The sequence below is a fragment of the Lagopus muta genome, chromosome 21 (assembly GCF_023343835.1).
Source record: "Lagopus muta isolate bLagMut1 chromosome 21, bLagMut1 primary, whole genome shotgun sequence".
NCBI lineage: Eukaryota > Metazoa > Chordata > Aves > Galliformes > Phasianidae > Lagopus > Lagopus muta.
Window position 1 is genome coordinate 5,545,743 of NC_064453.1, and position 19,200 is coordinate 5,564,942.

The 19,200-nt window shown below is 45.6% G+C and overlaps 1 protein-coding gene across 2 annotated transcripts; it reads right to left on the reverse strand.

Annotated features, from left to right (window-relative positions):
• Positions 1-1,303: 1,303 nt before the first annotated feature.
• CLCN6 (chloride voltage-gated channel 6) lies at positions 1,304-19,169 on the reverse strand. 2 transcript variants are annotated; one of them, XM_048968079.1, is made up of 23 exons: positions 19,027-19,169; positions 18,473-18,532; positions 17,211-17,276; positions 17,018-17,083; positions 16,311-16,377; positions 15,816-15,922; positions 15,444-15,570; positions 14,718-14,785; positions 14,517-14,575; positions 13,713-13,845; positions 12,705-12,818; positions 12,360-12,526; positions 11,381-11,507; positions 10,884-11,010; positions 10,408-10,561; positions 10,156-10,315; positions 9,922-10,028; positions 9,475-9,661; positions 8,831-8,988; positions 7,889-8,045; positions 6,555-6,662; positions 6,008-6,133; positions 1,304-5,003 (listed from the first exon to the last, which is right to left on the reverse strand). In XM_048968079.1, exons 1-23 carry the CDS (start codon positions 19,105-19,107, stop codon positions 4,923-4,925), a joined length of 2,607 nt encoding a protein of 868 aa, XP_048824036.1. In that variant the 5' UTR covers positions 19,108-19,169; the 3' UTR covers positions 1,304-4,922. The 2 variants fall into 2 exon arrangements, with proteins under 2 accessions (XP_048824036.1, XP_048824037.1); XM_048968080.1 differs by lacking the exon at positions 19,027-19,169 and adding an exon at positions 18,694-18,741.
• Positions 19,170-19,200: the final 31 nt, after the last annotated feature.

A 19,200-nucleotide genomic window follows, 5' to 3' on the forward strand; every position in this document is an offset into this window, starting at 1 on the left:
AACCTTGGACAAGAAGAGCACCTTCATCCTCTCATGAAATGCAATGAAAGCCTGGGGTGGCCATCCTGTTTCTTTCTATGTATGCACTGCATGGACACACAACTCTACACGTATACAAACCTGCTGAAGATGGTGGTTTGTATGTTGCCAGCAAAGAAATTGAACAACACTGACTTCTGTTACATAGACAAGGACTGTAACACATGGTTTAATTGATGAGCCTATAAATCTTGGTAAAAAGGGACTTAAAGCTAAATATGAAGCGGCTTGCTTTAAGCATGAACTTATTGCACAGCTTTTCTCATAACCACCTCTATCACCCCTGATAAAACAAATAACAAGTGCTGTTCTTCAAGCAAGAAACGTCACTGCTTGTATTTTCTGCAAGAAGGTTGATATCACACCAAACCAACAAGCTGCTCCTGAAAACATGACCAGAAATCTCTTCTTTGTGTGTGCGCTCTGGGAGAGAAAGCAGACAAATGAGTGGCAGCCCGTTACCTCCTTTGTTTACTGCTATACTAAGGCAGTATTGATATGCATGGGTTTTAAGACAATTAATGTCTCTCATTTCCTTCTGTGTTACTGCATTATGAGCAAGGGTTGAGGCATTTTCCTCCCTTACTATTTTGCTGACTCTCCTCGTGATTCCTTCCTAGGAAGGCACCATAAGAAGATCACATCACTTATTTAGAGCCCACAGCAGGATCTGCTATCCCCTCCCAACAGAAGCTTTCACCCATTTCAGGCCATGCCTATCATGGCTGACCTCGTGTAAGAGCTGCTACGTGCATCCTGCATGCCACAGCAGCACGAGGAAGAAAATCAAGCATGGAAAGGCAGTGAGCTTTTAGGTCAAGTACTTAAACTGTGCTCAAGGACTGTACTGACGTTTTTAGACTATAAGCAAGTGATGAAAGATCAAAATTTGCCACAACTTCTTGGCTGTATGCTCACAAACAGGAGCTAAACATGAAATTAAGATTCATTCGGAGATATCGTCTGTAAAACAAGAGGTGCAATATTGCACTCTAAACACGGGTTATGTGGAGGAGAGTGGAAAGCAAGAGTTCCCAAGTGAGAAAAGCAGCAGTCACTTCTAGCACAGTGTGCACAATGCAGCTCCTTATCAAACATCTGTTCATTTCTGCCTTTTAAACACCTTTTCTGAGAGAATAAAGAGCAAGAGTGGTTGCAACGTAAAGGTTTATAAGAATTCCCATTTCTGTCTAGCCTCAGGGCATCTTCTGCATAAACTTAGATCCAGATAGCTCATAGACAGCAACTACTCCATTACCTCCAATCATGATCGTGGGTATTTCCACGTTCTATCAGTTTTATTACAACAAAGAGCAAAAATAAGACAACACTAGAAACATCAAAAGGCCTTGAAGTGCTGAAGGAGACACACGAACATTTTACTCTTAGACATGTTATGGAGTCATGGGTTCACGACATACGGTTACACAAACACTTCCCAAGTGCCATCGTTCAAATAAAAATGAGTTCATACAAATTTAAAAAATAATAATACAATTTATATACACCGTGGAATTAGCTTACATCATTTCATAACAAAAACAGTGCAAAAAGAAACAAACGGAAAGGTCAGTTGCTACCACTGGAATGGCTCACAGTTAATTAACACTGCACAGGAAACCATGAGGCAGGCGCCCCACATTACCCCAAACTTCTGCCATAAATACTAATCCAGTTCTTGGTTCCTAATCCTTTAGTGTTGTCTTGAGTAACAGGTTACAGGCACCTATGCTGAAAGTAAATGCCTTGGTAAACCACCAACTAACCAGAAGAAAAGCAGTGAGGGTCTTGTTAGAAAGGAATGCAGTGAGTGGCAAAGTGTGAGAACACGAGTGGTTTATTTAGGCAGAGATGAAATGCTGCATCTCCAAACATCACATAACTTGCAATTCCCCTCCTGCAAGTCATGCAACCAGTGAGTGCACACTCAGATTTCCCCTCAAAAAAAGCTGGGAGTCACCTGCTATCATTAGTTAAGACTTCTGTACTGACTGGGTGAAACGGGCGCGCTTTGCAGCAGGAAGGTTTGAATCAGAGATATGTGCAGGCAGGGCAGACAGTGCTGACAGCTGACTGAACTTCCTCACGAGGATGCAGTTGGTCCTCAAACAAACTTTGGCAAGATTTTTCGCCTGGTGATTTAAGCAAGACGAACTCCAGGCCTTGAGGGGAGGAAATTCTGCAGCTACATCATCTGCTGCAACTTGTGTAGAGAAATAAAGCAGGAGGGAACCAGCTCGTGGCAATTAAGGACTTCAGATTCAGGTGCAGGGAATGAAAGAAAACCTTCCACACAATCACTCAACATGAGCAAGAAGAAAAGGATTTGCCATGGAGACACACAGAGCACTCCTTGAGAGCTTCTCTGACAGTATGGGATTGTAACAGCTTGAGCACAAATCCTTTGAATGAAAGGAAAGTTAGCAGAAGCATATTTTAAATAATTCAGCTTCAGGGAGTGCTGGAAGTTTCTCAGGGTAGCTTAGTGCAAGACCAGTTTTCAGGGAAAAAAGAAATTTTAAAAAGCAACTGCAGTTCATCCAGAGAAAACCACCTTACTCCACACACAGCGAAACAACTTGGAAGTCAACAGCAGAAGCCAATACCAGCTTGCATGGCCTAAGAACAATGCTACATCTGCCCCAGCTAAGGAGTTGATATTGAAGGCACAAGATGGGTACTGGCTGCAGGAAAACACCTTTCTTCAGTCTAGGATGTTTAAGAGCTTGCTTGCCTTACCTGAAATGGACCCAACGCATTCAGAAGCCAGCAGAACTGCTTTCAGTGGAGGAGACAAGAGCTGTTGCTACAACCTCCACAGTTAAGAAAGAGAAAAGAACAGATCAGTTTCTGCTCTTTAGTGTAGGTGCCTTTTTTAATCAACCCTGGAAAGCAGCCATGGCTAATAAATGGTCCTGGGAACTAAAAAAGTTAAAAATTTAAGTGCTTATGAACAGCTTTGATAAAAATCTTTCCAGCAGAGCTGTGCTATGCTCCGTAAGACAAGGGCCAATTCTGCCTCAACACTTTGTTTCACAACCCATCTCTCATCTGGAGGACAAAAATCAAGTGCATCCCATGACTTGACCATCTTTCTTGCAAGCACAGCCAGAGAATGTATCTGTGCCTCAGATACCCAGACTGCAAAGACAACACCATCATCTAAGGAGCTCCTGTGACTTGAAGAGCCATCTGAAGACTACAGCTGGTGCCCTGAACACAAAACCTCCTGGCCCTGGCTGCAGCAGCTTACAGAGCGCTGCCCTGCAACAATTAGCCTCCACAAAGTCAAGAGGCTGCTCTAACAGATGTATGTTTAGTGTTTAGACATGTAAGGAAAGGTCACCATTTCTTCAGGCTCGGTCAGGTAAAGCTTCAACATACATGAATTCCTTATTTCAGAACATAAAATAACGGCCAATTTCTTTCTGCTGCATCTCTCACCTCACTAGGTCCTTATGGCAGACAACAGGTTAAAAGGAGTGCTCAGAGACTGTGCAGAAGCTTTCCTGGGACACATTATTTAGCCCAGTCTCTTGGCTGAGAGAATGCTCTGTGCTTTATCAAGATAATCAACTCTGCAACCCCTGGAGGCACAATGTTGGCTTCCCACCCACAGTTATCTGCATGCAAAACTCAAAAAGGCAGGTGCCTGCTGGAACAATACAGGTGCTGGCCAGGATGGTACCTGCTAAAGCAGTGAACTGGCTGCAACTGGCTTTTAAATGCTGTTTTCACCCTTACAGACATTTGGCTGTTGCAGTTACAAATGTCATTCCAATCATTTTCAGAGCCAGACAGCCTCACTTACCAACCTGCTGTGCAGTCCTAACTGCCAGACACCAGCACCAAGTATCCCTCCTGCACGGCAGCCTCAAGTTACGCCAGCTCCTCTCACTACAGAGTTATAGCTGGGCTGTAGCTGTATTGGAAAGGTGTCCCTGGCTCTCCCTGCTGGGTCACTACAAGAACACAGTACCTATAAATGCAGGAGTGTCAAGTGGTGACAAAGTTGAGTGCCACAACGTACCTTAGGAGCATCTCTTGCAGGGAGATAATGGTAGCAACAGCTAAGAGGGAAAAAGAAATCTCCCTTCTCTGAGATGCTCTGTAAGTGTATTAAATATTTATAGTCCAGGCAGTAACTAGAATTAAATTGTTTTGAACTCACGATTTTCCAAAATGATCTCAAGTCAGCTGTTGTCAAAAAACGTTACAGAAAGGACACTCTCCCATGGGAAGAGTAGAAAAATTAGGGGGGGAAAAAAAAAAAATGGAGGCAAGGGTGGAAAAAATATGAGAAATTGAGAGCACCCACAAAGTGATGTGCATTTCCAGAGAGTTGGCTGTTTATGCTGCTTTTCAGAAAAGCCATCTTCCAAAGCAGCAATTTGATAACTTCATTATCTCCTCTCAGCCTTAACAGCTATTCCCCTCTTACACAAGTAAGGCAAGAACAAGAGAGGAAGAGGAGAAGGGAGATGCACAGGAGGACAGGGAAAAGATACTGCAGTTCTCTGCACAGGGTACAGTGGTGCTAGATGGTTCTTTCATCCAAGCCTCAAAAATAAACCAAACCAAAACAGCAGAACGTATACTGCTGGGACAACACCTGATGAAAGGCAAGGACACAGGAACATAAAAAACCTGGATGAAGAGTGGTCAAACCAAGTGCCTGAGACTAGTCAGTAGCTCTGGGCTCAAGCAGTTCCTCTAATTCTCTGGCTAGCAAGATGTTTCCCAGCTCCCCAGGCTTGATATGCGTGTGAGAAGCCAAATGGCCAGTCCTAGGCCTTGTGGGGTCCAAGCAGAATGCAAGCGCGTGTGCGGGCTTGGAAGAGGGAGGCAGCCACACCAGCAGTGGGGCAGGATGGGCAGGGGCATCAAATGGTCTGATAGTGTTGTCTCAGCCTCGCCTGCAGGAATTCGTGGGTCAGGTTGTGCCGAGTGATTATGCCAACAATCTTAAAGAGGAAGAAAAAAAGAAAAGAAAGACGTGTCAGTATCACAGATGTGCCACTAAGGGTTATGCATAGTAGTTCCAAACCTACAGCCCCTTCTTGAAGCACACATCTACAGGCAAGGTACACTGCTTTAATGACACCCGAATGGATAGCTTAGCTCCTGCTGAGTCTGGACACAGCAATAGGCACCCCTGCTTATAAAGGGAAAGCTATTGGAAATGTCAAAGCTGTCTCACATGGCTTCATTAGAGACATCTCTTGTTTGCCACGTGACAGGATGGCAGATTGCTCACAAGAAATTCTAAGAAGCTCTGAAGATGAAGCAGTAAAATAAGCAAAGTGGTGAATGCACACTGACTGTCAACGACTAGCAGGTCACCAAAGGGGCCTTCTCTGCCAGACTGCTGGGAAACAGTCAAACTACACATCTCAGCCAATGAAACAGCTCAGTAATTTTACACAGTGAGAGTTCAGAGCTGGGCTGCTCTCTGGTACTGCAGGAGCATCTTGTATTAAATGTGGAATGAGTTTACAGCACATGTTTTCCAACAAGTTACTTAGGGTAGCTCTTAGGAACACCCAAAGGCAAAGACAGCACTGCTGTCTCATTTGGACAGACCAGTTCTGGCTATTATCATCAGGATTTTGCCTCCCTGTTCAGGCTTAAGGGAAACACCTTCTCATTATGCTTATAGGAAGTTACTGACACCTACTGACTACTCCTGCACACTGTAGATGGCAGAGAGACAACTATGGTGAAACAAGCACAATTTTTTCTGCTGTCCCTACAAGTAAGAACAGGATGCAAGCTCCTGTCCAACAGGAAAACCTCCTGTCCCACCATATGGGAAATTCTACTTTTGGTCTTGAATAATGACATTAAAACAGATCTTAACTCTCTTAAAGGTGAAAGCATTGCAAAAAAAAAAAAACCAAAAAAAAACCCAAAAAACCACAAATCTGCTTCCTTGTTTAACAGAGACAAAACTGAGATAAGGACTTACCTCTCCAACTGCGTTCACCACTGGTAAATGTCTGAGCCCCATTGTCCTAAACAAGTTAAAGACTTGAGATACATGAGTGTTTGGAGAAACAGCAAAGGGTGACGGGTTCATGTAGGGGGTGACATCCTAAGAAAGAAAAAACAGGGTATTATTTACAGAAGGCATTTTCAGTACTTCTGCAAATCACTAAGAAGCAATTGCTGCAGCCCCTCCAACTTTCTGATCTCTAGACAGCATATCCACCTATGGGAGTATTGTATTTCTCTACAAAGTTGTTTCATTTTCAGAAACCTCATTTGTCACAATTGGTTTTAACCCATAATCTTAAGAAAAGCTTAATGCTGCATAAATCCTCTAAGCAGGATAAATGTAGGTCCACAATGATGCTCCCACTTGTAAACAAGGCTGGATGAATGCATGAAAAGCATGTGATGTTGGCCACTGCACAGCAGGTTGGACTCAACTGTACTCTTAGCTCTTCTTAAAGGCTTAAAACAGCTCTAAATGTTTATCAGGAAGCATTGTCACATTGCAGTGCATCTCTTACCACTATCATGCGAGGGTTCAGCAATGTGAGGTCCAGGTCATGGATATCTGGATAGCGGGGATAATCCTCTGACATTTCTGCATGAGACAGACGAGGCTGACTTGCACTCTGCAATTAAAACAAATGCCACTGAATCAAGTTGCCACCTTCCCACGTAGTTCACAGCCTGCAAGCAGCACAGCTAACAATGCTTCTCAATGCCCTACGCTTATTCAGACTGCCTTCCTCCTCTGCCCACATAAAAATGCCTTCTCTAAAAGCATTCCTCCTAGTTGCTCATCTCAGTAAACCCATACAAACAGAGTAATGGATATGCTCTCCAAACTCTGATACAACCTGGTTGAAAAGGACTTGAGGGTACTGGCAAGCTGGATGTAAGGCAGCAGTGTGCCCACACAGCCCAGAAAGCCAACCACGTCATGGGCAGCATCAAAAGAAGCACAGCCAGCAGGTTGAGGGAGGTGATCCTTCCCCTCTGCTCTGCGCTGGTGAGACCTCACCTGGAGTATTGTGTCCAGATGTGGAATCCTCAAAACAGAGATATGTGGACCTGTTGGAGCGTGCCCAAAGGAGGACCACAAAAATGGAACACCTCCCTGCATAGACAGGTTAGGAGCTGGGGCTGTGCAGCACAGAGAAAAGAAGGCTCCAGGGCCTGTCAGTATTTAAGAAGGGGACAGACTCTTTAGCAGGGTCTGTAGTAATGGGACAAGGGGAAATGGTTTCCAACTAGAGCAGAGGAGATTTAGATTGGATACAAGGAAGAAGTGTGTGCTTTGTTTTTGTTTTAAACAATAACAGTGAAGCACTGGCATGGATTGAATATCTCCAAGGATTGGACTCCCAAGTCAGGATGAATGGGGTTCTGAGCACCTGACTGAGCTGCAGGTGTTCACTGCAGGAGAGTTGGACTAGTTGACCTTTAAGGGCCCTTTCCAAATCCAAAGATTCTGCGATTCTATGAACACGTGGGAAGGAACAAAACAGGATTGTGGAAACTGGGCCCCAAACACAAATGCTCATAACGATTTCAGCAATAGCTGAAAAATCTCCTGGTAAAAGCTTGGCTTGTTGGCAGCAAGAACACACAGTATATGCTGCTGGTTGCCCTCCTTGTATTTTAAGATCTACTCTCCATTCCCAGTTTCACTTGCACTTTCACGCAACAAAAGCTCGCATGAGCCAATTTTCTTCACCCCAAATACAGTAGCTGTTCTCTTTCCTTACATGTAAGATGTAAAAATAGGTAAAATACTCTTGTCTGCCCGTAAGTATTGTCCCCAGCACTGAGGGCAGAGATGTCTTTGCTACAGTTCTAGATTAGGAAGACTCACTGACTGGCTCTCGGAGTAACAAACACCCCTGACAAGGAGGGTGACCAGCTGTGAGCGCAAGATCAAGCCATGGAAGGTCAAAGGTCTGAAACGTTCCTCCATGGTCCACTCCTCACTGGGAGACTGGTCAGGATACAGGTTGGGGTAAGGAGTGTATCTGTGAATAAATGCACATAGTAAGTTGCCTGAACATAAGGAGAAACACACATCCCTACCTCCAAAACAACAGCTATTTCTGGTCTTTGCAACCTTCTCCAGAATATTTCAGGGATTCCTGCTAGGGACAAACAAGTCATTTCTCCAGACAAGCAGAGAAGGGTCAGATGCTATTACAATGGAAAGAGCATTACACCAGCAGCAGAATGGAAATAGCCTCCTATCAGTTTAAGTTCACTTCCTACTAAAGCAATTTTCAGTGCCAAATTACTCGGATTCTAATAAAAGCTGAAGTACCTGGTGGGATGTCAGTGTGTAACTCCACCCATACATGTCACAATCACTAGGTTAGAAACTGATTAACCACACTGGGTTTCTGCTTGGAAACAACTGCAATACATGCCTAGCGACTCAGCCTAGTTACCAGAAAGGTGGTATCAAGAACTACAGAAGAAATTCATCAGCTCCTCTCTTGGGAGGAACGAGCTTCACTGAGCTCTCAGGTTTATTGCAGAAAATAAGGCATCAATTTCTACAGCAAAGGCATTTCCCCAGGTAGTCCATCCTCTCCAGGTAGTGTTTCTGTGTGGGTACTTGATGGAAATCTAAATTAAAAGGCCAGTCAGCATCAGACTACTATCCTAGGACTCAGTGCAGGTTCCAGCACTGCCTAATGAGTCCTGACAACAGTTCTAAAAAACACGGATGCTGATACTGCTTCCTCCAGTATATGAAGTAATGGGGACTGTATAGAAACACCCAGTTTCCAAAGCTTCATGATCTCACCTTCTCTCTAGCATTTGCTGCAGCAAATCCTCCTTTTCTGGTGGCTCCTCTGTCGTTATGTGCTCATCACACATGTTGCGCAGCTCACTCGAAGGATAGGATTTCATGGACTGACTCCGTTTGCGCTGCTCTCCAGCTCGGGTGAGAATGCTGGATTTCTGTGCACAGCAGTGTTGAGATATTCACTGAGCAAGTCAGTAATTGTCAAAGAGTGGCTACAAACTGTTTGCTTAGGAAGTCAGGCACCCTTTTTGCTAGAGCATGGGTACACCACATTAGTCACTGCAACCTTAAGTTTATGTTTCCCCCATCCTCCTTATGTGAACGAGAGAAGCATTTAGGCAATTATTATCAGTCTCAAATGTGGATTCAATACTTCAGTGCTGAATCCAGAACTTTTCCATGTCTATCCTGAACTGGTTACTTAAAAAGGAACCCTTTCTTCGCTTTTGCTTCTAGAAATGCAGCCCTCTGTTCTGCCTCTGTCGTGATCAGGGGAATGGAATGAAACTGCATTTCTGAAGACTTTGTATTTCAGTAGGTGCTCGTGTCCGGTGTGAAGTGTGCACTGACAAAGGAAGGGGTCTTCCACCTGCACAACCAAACACTTTATTCTTCCACGTACTGAAGAAGCAGCTTCTTACCTTGAATTTGATGTTGTTGCTGATCAGCTGATTTCCCTTCATGAACTCCCTCTCGTTGCCCCGGTTCTCAGTCACAACAGGGAAGGCATGATGAACAGTTGTGCGCAGGATGCTAACGAGGGACTGGATCCGGGTGTGGGGGTACACATAGGTCAGGTTGGGTTCCATGATGTCACTGGCTCGTAGTCTGAGGAAACAGAAAAATCCAAGATTGCTGCATGCATCTCATCTGCTCCTCAGATCTCCACCTGTCCAACCCTCCTCACCAAGGGCGCCAGCACCTATTTCCGGCTCAGGCCCGATGCACAACTTCCAGCTCCTCTCACAGCAGTTGATGCAGCCAGGTTTGTTGGACACGCAGCAACATCCTCCCATTACAACATTCCTTTCTGAGCAATGTTTCTAAGACAAACTAACCCACAGCCCTGCCAAGAGTAGCAGCCTTACTTATCCATTTCCACCTCTGTTTCCCACTCCAGAAGAGGCACTCCTCTCAAGTTCACATGGATGTCATAGATTCCTTTGTTGAAAAAGTCTCCTGTCCATTTGGCTACCTGTGGAGCAAACAGAAGGCCTACTGAGTTGTTGCTCCCAGTAAAAGACTTCTTGGCTCAAGGTGGCCATGGGAAGGAGAGAGATTCAGGGCTGGCACATGCTCGAAAAGCCAGAGCTAAGACTCACCATGAGGGTGATCATTATTGGGAGCCCATAGGTGATTTCATTGGTGGATTCAATTAAGATTACAGTCAGGCTAATTGTCATCCGGACCACCCCTCCCAGGAACGCTGCTGCCCCAATCAGTGCGAAGGTTCCTGAGTAGATGTGATCTAAGCCAATATAGCTAGGGGAGAAAAAAGAGCCCTGAGATTAGAATAACCTGACTGAGAGCTCAGCATGCTCCTGCAGCACAGCTCTCACACACATTCAATGCACCTTTTGAGGAGGTTGGCGACCAGGCGTCCGAAGGCAGCCCCACAAAGCAGTGATGGCACAAAAAGACCACTGGGCACAGAGATCCCGTATGTCCAGCAGGAGAGTAAGAAATAGAGAAGGAAGAACAAGGAGAGTGTGACTGGGCTGAAAGTACCTGCAACACAAGAATAATCATGACTAAAGGAGAAAAGGCCTGTGGAACAGATAGCAGTCTTCCATCATCCGCCCCTCGGCTCACAGCAGACCCATCTCACAACAGTCTCACAGTTCAAACACACGTGAAGACAGCGAGTAAGCAGAGAAGAAGGAAAAGCAGGCCTTTCTTTTTATGGAGAGGTCTTTACTCTGTTGCACCAGCAGCCCCCTGAGCTTGAAGATGCTTTTAGCTTTATGGTTCTTGTGACAATACTGTTTTCAAGCAAGATGAAACTCTGAACCCTAAGAATAGCACAAGGCACTGCCTGCTAGCTACTCACCATCTTGATGGAAGAGCTGGAGGATAGCTGACTCCTGAGGGTTGAAGAAGAGAGTGGCCATGTCATTATAGGTTTCGTTTGGGCAGAAGAATGTTTTGATGCTCGAATTCACATCTTCTGACATACCCTGATGAAGAACACAAAGAATATGAAGAGTTAAAATCTACCCCCTACTACGTCAGCTACTGTGTAGAATGAGAGTAACCCTTCTGTACAGGGCTCTCAGCACACAATTTGAGATGATCAGACCAAAACAACAGTGGCAGGCATTAGGCCTGCACCATCAACAGGCTGGTTCACAGCGTGAGCATATTTGCCAAACTACAAACGCACAAACTGCAGCTTTCATTATTACCTTCAGGTTCTGCAACTGCCCATAAGCTTTCATTCAAATTTTCTGTAGGTACTGCATGCCATCAGGAGCTCATCACTTGCCCGTGGTCCTCTGATGGGTGAATATGAAGACAACAAACATGGAATCATGGAAGATTCCTCACCTGTGTACTCAAAGTGTCATTGCCAGCATGACTGGTGGAAGACATCTGCCGACATTCCCCCAGGACCATGGAGGCCACAAAGACGATGACGGTTGTGGTCAGCGACACAAGCAGGCTCTCCAAGACTCTGCAATCACACAGCAGAAAACACACACTGAAGCCACACAAAGACCCATAGCCCAGCGTGGCATCTGACTCTGAAATAGGAAGAAGCAGACACCACAGCTTAATACTTGAAAATAGGGGAGCCTGCAAGCCAGGCTGAATTATGACTTGGTGGCCAGGATTGCATTAGCTCCCTTTTTTAATTTCCTGCCCCTTAAAGGAGCTATTTCTGTTGTCAGAACACGCAGTCACATATAAAAAGCCACAGGGAAGAGTTCAGTGATGATGCTGTTCACATGGAAACGATGTTCTCTGTATCCTTACAACACAGATGACTATCCTGTCTAGACACACTGGACAGGTTGATGCACAGTCTCTCCTACCTCCCTCCCAGCTACTGAAATACCTTTTCCTTTTCCCCTCTAAACCTGGGCTTCTCATTTAAGAACACTGCCTACAGCAGTCAGCTTCCGGAACAGCATGGCAATTCTCTAAATGCCACAGGCAGATTAATTGTGGTTTCAACCACACAGGATAACAATCTACTCTTTCTACATCTGTTTGGACAAGATACAGAAGAATCCTGCATGGAGATGAAGCTCTATTTTGCTCAGCTATAAACACGAGAGCCCCCTTCACAGCCCATATAAGGAGATTCCAGCTTTTGTTACCTCACCCTAGTAATTACAGAAACAGTGATAGAGCATAACAATTCATTTTTGGTGTTCATCTCTGAAGTTCTATAGATACTTCATTTTGTGATTTCAATATGAATACATCCAGCTTTTCCTCCAGCCCTCTAAATTGATGCATTTGCTTTGGGATGATGAGCATACATGAGAACAGCTGCACAAGCTCAAGAGAGAGCAAATACCTGACAAGCTTTGGTTTGGGATGCACGTTCCGCATGCGGTACTTTGCGAGCCTCTTGTTTAGACAGTTGAAAGTGGCTCCAAGAAGGCCTCCTACAATCCCCATCAGAATGAAGAAGCCCAAGTCCACAGCTGTCCAGAGGTGGCACTTTTTATCAGACTCAGAACACTGTGCAACAAAGCATAAGAAACCCATTAGTAGCTGTAGTTTCCTGCCACTGCCATAGTGGAGCAATCCTGTGTTAGGCTATCAGTGTGCTGCTGCTAAACCTAACTACCCTCAAACACACACACACACACACACACACACACACACACACACACACACACACACACCTAAATCTTACCTTAAACTCTCCAAAGTTCAGCAGACCAGGGAGCTGAAAAGACCCCCAACTCCCAAACTGAATCCCAGAGCGGAAGAAATTCAGGGTGAAGGTGGCAGCCATGGAACAGAAAAGCTAAGGAAGTTAATACATGGAAAGAAATTAATTAATCAGAATTAAAACTGGCACAGTCAGCCCCTCCTTGGCACTTATGGCTGGAGAAAGGTGCATCAGAACCTTTATGCAAACGGTCCTACTGAGGGTGCCCATTTCCTGCTCCAAAAGAGAGCAGGCTTAGAAGGCACTACTATAATCAACTGATCTGGCCTCCCACATAAGAAGAGTTAGGAATGTCACCCAGTAATTCCTCCAGCATTTTTTTTTTTTTAAATCAGATACAGTAATTTACAGTTAAAAAAAACAATTAGAAGGCACTAACAGCTTGTTTAGAGGGGGAATTGAGGTCTTCATTGGCTCTGATAGAGCTGCCATGTTAGCAAATCCCTGCCTCCTCTTATCCCTGCTGAGAAACAGCAGACTAACTGAATCCCACCAACAGGGCATTTTGTGTAAGGAACACCAAAAACATAATGAGATACGACACACCGTTAGAAAAACTGTCAACTTCACAAAACTAAACACTGCAGGCAGAAAAACCCCCAAGTAGAATGCACAGGGTGTTGCTGCAGTACAGCTCCCCAAGGCACAGGACAGCAGAAAGAAATCCAGCACCTGCTTACTCTGCTCTCACAGAAACGGGCTGCAAAGGCCCAGGCATAAAAGCCATTTCTCTCAGGTACCTGAGAAAACTATGCCACCTACAAAGCTGTCTCGTAGTTCTGGATAGTACCAGATTACTCTCTGCCCTTGATCTGTATTAATTCTGGGGCACTGATAGAGAAAGCAATCTCTCCCCTACCAGGCAGGCTCAGGACGAGACACAGGATAACGTGAATGCCCTCACAGACAAGTTCTCTTCAAGGTCCAGCTCAAGGAAGAGACATACAGAGAGCGCCAGGCACTACTTACCACTTTCCATGTAAGCCCTTGGTTCCAGAAGGAGGAACCTTCTTCCAGGCTGAAAAGAGTACCCCCAATTGGGGCTCCGAAGGCAGCTGCAACCCCTGCAGCTGCTCCAGCAGATACAAAGTCCCTTTTATCCCTGAAGAGGAAAAGAACACCAGTTTAGCAGCAGAGAGCTGTGAATGTGCTTATAGATTGCACATCATAAGGAACAGTCCCCATTTATCGATATATCCTGGGGATACATGAGTAGCAGCTGGGAGAAGTACTGGCCATGGAGAACAACACCATTTGATCAGCAAGCTGCTGCAGCACCATGCTCTTTTTCTAGAGCACCAATACAGAGCAAAGCACCGTGGTGCTACGTGACTGCTGAGTACACAAGGAAACATCCCACACCATGGTGCTCCAGCATCACCTGGAAGAATTCCAGAGAGGGAAGGGCAAGTTTTTATTCACATTTCACACCTGCCTTCTCTGGAGCCTATCTTGGTTTTAGAGGGTGCATAACTGAGCTTGTTACCAACAATGAAACCATTTAACTATTCAGATTAAAGGTTTTAAGTAGGTAGAGATTTGCTGAGCAGCATGAAAGAACATTGGTGAACATGGAGATCAGAGCTGGGATCCCTTAAGGACAGCAATGAAGAGTCACTTTACTTATCCTGCTGCTGTCTTGCTGCAGAATGAGGCTGCAGAAAAAACACAAGTGACTGATTTCATCTCAGGCAGCCACCCTTCTCCCAAGGAAGTCTGCTCAATTCGCCCCTCCCTCCCCTTTCCCTCTTCTCCTCATCCTGCAGACAGTACCTGTCACTGCGGAAATATGGGAAGTTAAACTGGATCTTCCTCAGTGAGATGCTCTGGAACTACAAAGAAAGTGAAGATTTAGAAATACAGGTGATAGAAACTTACTACTCACAGTACTCTTACAAAGCAGTGGTGTGGACTGCTGGACCCTAATCAATGTCTTGGAGAACAGAATGATTTTCTGCCCAGGCCAGCACTAACCTGGGGCAAACCAGCACCCACGACAGCACCACTGTGGATCATTGGACCTTCCTTCCCAACAAAAAGACCTGGAAAAATAAGATTGATAAGTCACACAGAATCACCAAAGGTTGGAAAAGACCTTCAAGATCATCCAGTCCAACCATCCATCTATCACCAACAGTACTCACTAAAAGTAGTCAGCTTATTTCCTGCCCTCTTCCTTGCTGACAGTACCAGGACAGATCATCTCACCACTCCCACCGTGTGTCCCATGACACAGCTCCTCTGTACCAGGCCATAAAGTACAGAAGTAGTTTCCAATACCTAAGCTGAGTCCAGGCTCCTCTCAAGGGAAAGGGAGCTGTTGAACCCTTTGTGCCTCACAAAGATTTGTGAACAGACTTGGAAATCGGGCAGAAATATTCTACGACTACTCCTTCAATGACTCTGAACTCCCCAGGTTACTGTGAGCCCTGCTGCTTACAACACAGCCTCCTTCAGACTGCTCCAGGTAATGTGTTCTGAAGAATTCTCACATCTCCCTCTTAGAGAGAGACGCCTCTTGCTAACCCACCTAGAAGAGCACTTGTTCTCTTAACAGTTCCATCCCTGTCTTACTGACTCTCACAACTAGCCCATCAAAATCATTTCACCAGAAAGACAGAGAAGCCTCCTGCACCCTCCCCTTCGTTTCTCTCCCTTCAGTGATTCCTTGCCCCAACAAGACATCACAGCCCTTCTTACCTCCTGCTACACTGAAGAGCACTCCCACAGCTTTGCACACCACTGTCCGGAGCCGCACAACCCCTGGAACTTTTACCCCATTGAGGTAGCACTTAATTTCAGGAATTCCTGATCCAGCTGCCACAGGCTGCAGAAAGGAAACACTGATGCTGTGCTGCACTGATGTCAAAGCTGACTGACAACATCTCAGTTGTCACCCCACCTCAGTCAGAGGGCACAGCAGGGATCAAGAGACATTACTTAGCTAAATCAAACGGCACTGTGAAGTTAGTTGGTTGCCTTGGGCTGTGGGCAGGAAGGAAGCTTCCTACCTAGAACCCATGTGAGAGAAAAGGAAGAACGTACGAAGTGCAGTACAGTCTTAAGTCTTACCTGGATCAGGACTAGAAGACTTGCAAGAAAAACAAAGGTCAAGTTGAACCCCAGCAGCTCCAGTAAAGACAAGGCAAGACAGCCTTTCTCAGTGCATTCTTCCACCGCTGCATGGAGGGTCAAGGAAAGCAACAACATTCTTCCCATCACACAATCATTCTGTGTTGGCTGGCACCAAGAGCCAAACTTGTGCTTCCAACTCCGGGTAGAGCAGATGACCACTCATCAGAGAGCCCATCACCCAACCAGAGCTCAAGGGTGAGCTATGAGGAAGGGAAACAACTCGATCTTTCAGAGATCAGCTTTTGCCCACATACTGATTCTGAAACTACTTTCTTGGTTTCAAGGGCTGAACAACACAGGCAAATTAAAACCTGATTAATCAACAATGTGACCGACGGCAAAAGTCTAAAAAAATCAGCTGCTCTGAGCAAAACATGGCAAGAAAAGGGTCACTTGAGTCCAACGGGACTCCAACCATCAGGTAAAAGATACAGCTTTGTACAACCCGGAACTTGAGCTGGGTGAAGAGCCGTACAAAGAAATCCACAAAGAGGCCCACCTATGAAAAAGAAGACAGACCTGTCATCAGAAATCACTACGTGCAAGCAACAAAGACCAGCCTCTAGCAAGCCCTACCAGGAATACACACACGTGAGAGGACAGAAGATGAAGAATGCAGAGTAAGTATTCAGAGCAAAGTAACTTGGGAAGCTTAAATTCAGTGCCTCCCTTGTTCTGAGACAGATCCATCCCAGGATTATTCCACTTCAGAGCATTAATCTGGTAGCATTCTTAACACCTACAACTTACATTGGGGCACAGAAGAAAGCTGATGTTTAACTGAGGCATACACTCAGAAAAGCTGATTTTCAGGCACATACAGTGAAGTCTACACTGCCAAACATAAACACAGCTCGACTGTAAACTGGCATTCTGTTTGATTAAGTGCTCACTTTGGACAAGTTCTGCAAAGTTAAAGAATTTGTCTGAATACTTTGCAGAGAAAACACAGCAACATCTGGAAGAAAAAAAGCTCTCCTGGAATATAATGCATCAACACCGTGCTTTAATTCCCAAAAGCCACCTCCAGCCAGGAAGTTCTCTACTTCATGAACGTAAATATTTACTCAGCTTCCCTCCTTTGCCATTGACTTCTAACTTATTCCTGCTGATCTCTTCCCAAACAGCATGATCCTTACCAGTCCCGTGCAGACTCCAATGGCAAAAACCATCACCCATTTCACTGCTTCATAGTTTCGGGCTTTCTGTTTAGAAATAGGATTAAAGAATAAATAAATAAACGAGCCTAGTCAAAGGAACATACAGAGATCAGAAAACTTTCTACAGCTTTAGCTCTCAAGATACTAAAAGCTGAAACAAACAAGTTCCTACCTTGTTGTCCATGCTCTCCAAAACTTCCAAGTATGGGTCATTGATACAGCGATCGTAATCCAAGCTCTGGAAGAAAGCCAAAAGGTCAACCTAAGAACATCAGCTGCTATGGACTGTGCAAGAATCTGCCCACAGTGACCTTGTTAAAGATTACAGAAGTCATTACTTCCCCAAAGCTTGTTTTGCAAACGAGCATGGGAGGCAAAACTTCTGTAAGCAACTTTGTTTAAGAATTTCCAGTAGAGCCAAGCTGTGAGAATCAAGAAGAGCAGACCAGGATAGGAAACAAATAAACTGATTAACACAACTTTAATTTAAAGTCATAACGTACAGATTTAGATCTTGCTTTGTTAGGTGCCTCCAATGTGACAGTGCAAGGGGCAACATCAGACTTAATCTTTAGTTACAGCAGAATTACTAGGTATGAATTCTCAACAGGCAGCACCAGCTCTTAACCTCATCACAGGAGGAAGCTAAAAGTAATAGCTGTCCCACTGTAGTCACAAGGTATCATTACTTTCTACCTGTATCAGCTTTACTTTTTTGAGCCAAAGGGTAACAGGTTGGTGTTCCATTAAGCAGTAACAGCTTGCTGACATCCATGCTGACAGCAGCTCCTCTAAATAACTCAGGGCCTCCATTCAGACACTTAACAACCAATAATCTCCTGTAAGAGTCAGGACCTTACCTTCCAGGTAGATAGAAAGATCTGCTTCTTTCTCAATAGGAATATGACTTAAGCAGCAGATGGTCAAGACCTACTCAGAGCACAGGGCTCTAACCTACAAATGCCATATCAATGAATGCAGAGCAGGTCTTTGTAAGAGCAGCAGCTTTTGGCATTCCTGTGGTGCCAAGGAAATCTAGCTGTAGTGATGCAATTGGACTTCTTGCCCCATTTCAGACTCAAACTGATCAAAAGCTGTGTGCAGTTCTTTCACAGAATCACAGGACTGCAGGGGTTGGAAGGGAGATGATCAAGTCCAACTTTCTGCTAAAGCATTTTCTCTACAACAGGTCACACAGAAAGCGTGCAGACAGATCTTAAGTAATTCCAGAGAAGGAGTCTCCATCACTTCTGTGTGCAGCCTGCCCCACTGCTCCATCACTCTAACAGTAAAGTTCTTCCTTACATTAACACAGAACTTTGATGTGTTCATTTTGGCTCATTGCTCCTTGTTCTACTGCTGCAAAAGGAGACCAGCCTCACTGACACGACTCCAGCACTTGAGATATTTAGGAAGCTGATGTTTATTGCTCACCTCATAGTCTTTGCGTGGAAGGATCTCATCTTCCTCTTCATGAGTTTCTCCCAGGATCGTCTACAGAACAAAAGGGCAACGTGAAATGAAAAATAATCAGCAGGATGAACGCAGATCCCAAAATGAGGATCACTGCATACAAAGCTAAGGTGCGGGCTATGAAAACATCACTTACATCAGATAAACACACAACTACAGAGCAGAACCCGAGTACTATTTACCCTGGACAAGCCCTCTAAGGTCATCCAGGCCATATCCCTCAGAGCCACACACCCATACTGCACTCCCCCGGGGATGCCGAGCCACTTCTTTCCCCCACACAGCTGTGCCAGCACGTCACCACTCCACACAGGGCTTTACGTTACAGCTCACGGCTCAGCGGCAGGAAGGGCAGCACAGCAGGCAACGGTGAGGCGGGCTGAAGCGCCCGGGGCCCAGCACCATGGCAACACCCAACGCCCGCCCGCCCTCAGGCACTCCGCGACCTGAGGCTTAGCAACAAAGCACGGCCACAGGGTGAGCGGCCGCACACACGCAGGGCTCCGCAGCCGTACCAGCTCCTCAGGGGTGCGGCTTTCCCGCTCTCCGCAGCACTGCGGGCAGCAGCAGCACAGCGATCCGCCGCACCCCGCCATCTTATCCCGGCGCCGCCCGCCCGCAAAGCACGTGACCTCGCGGCGCTCACGTGACGCGGCGGCGTTGGGGGGGAGGGAAGGCGAGAGTGAGGG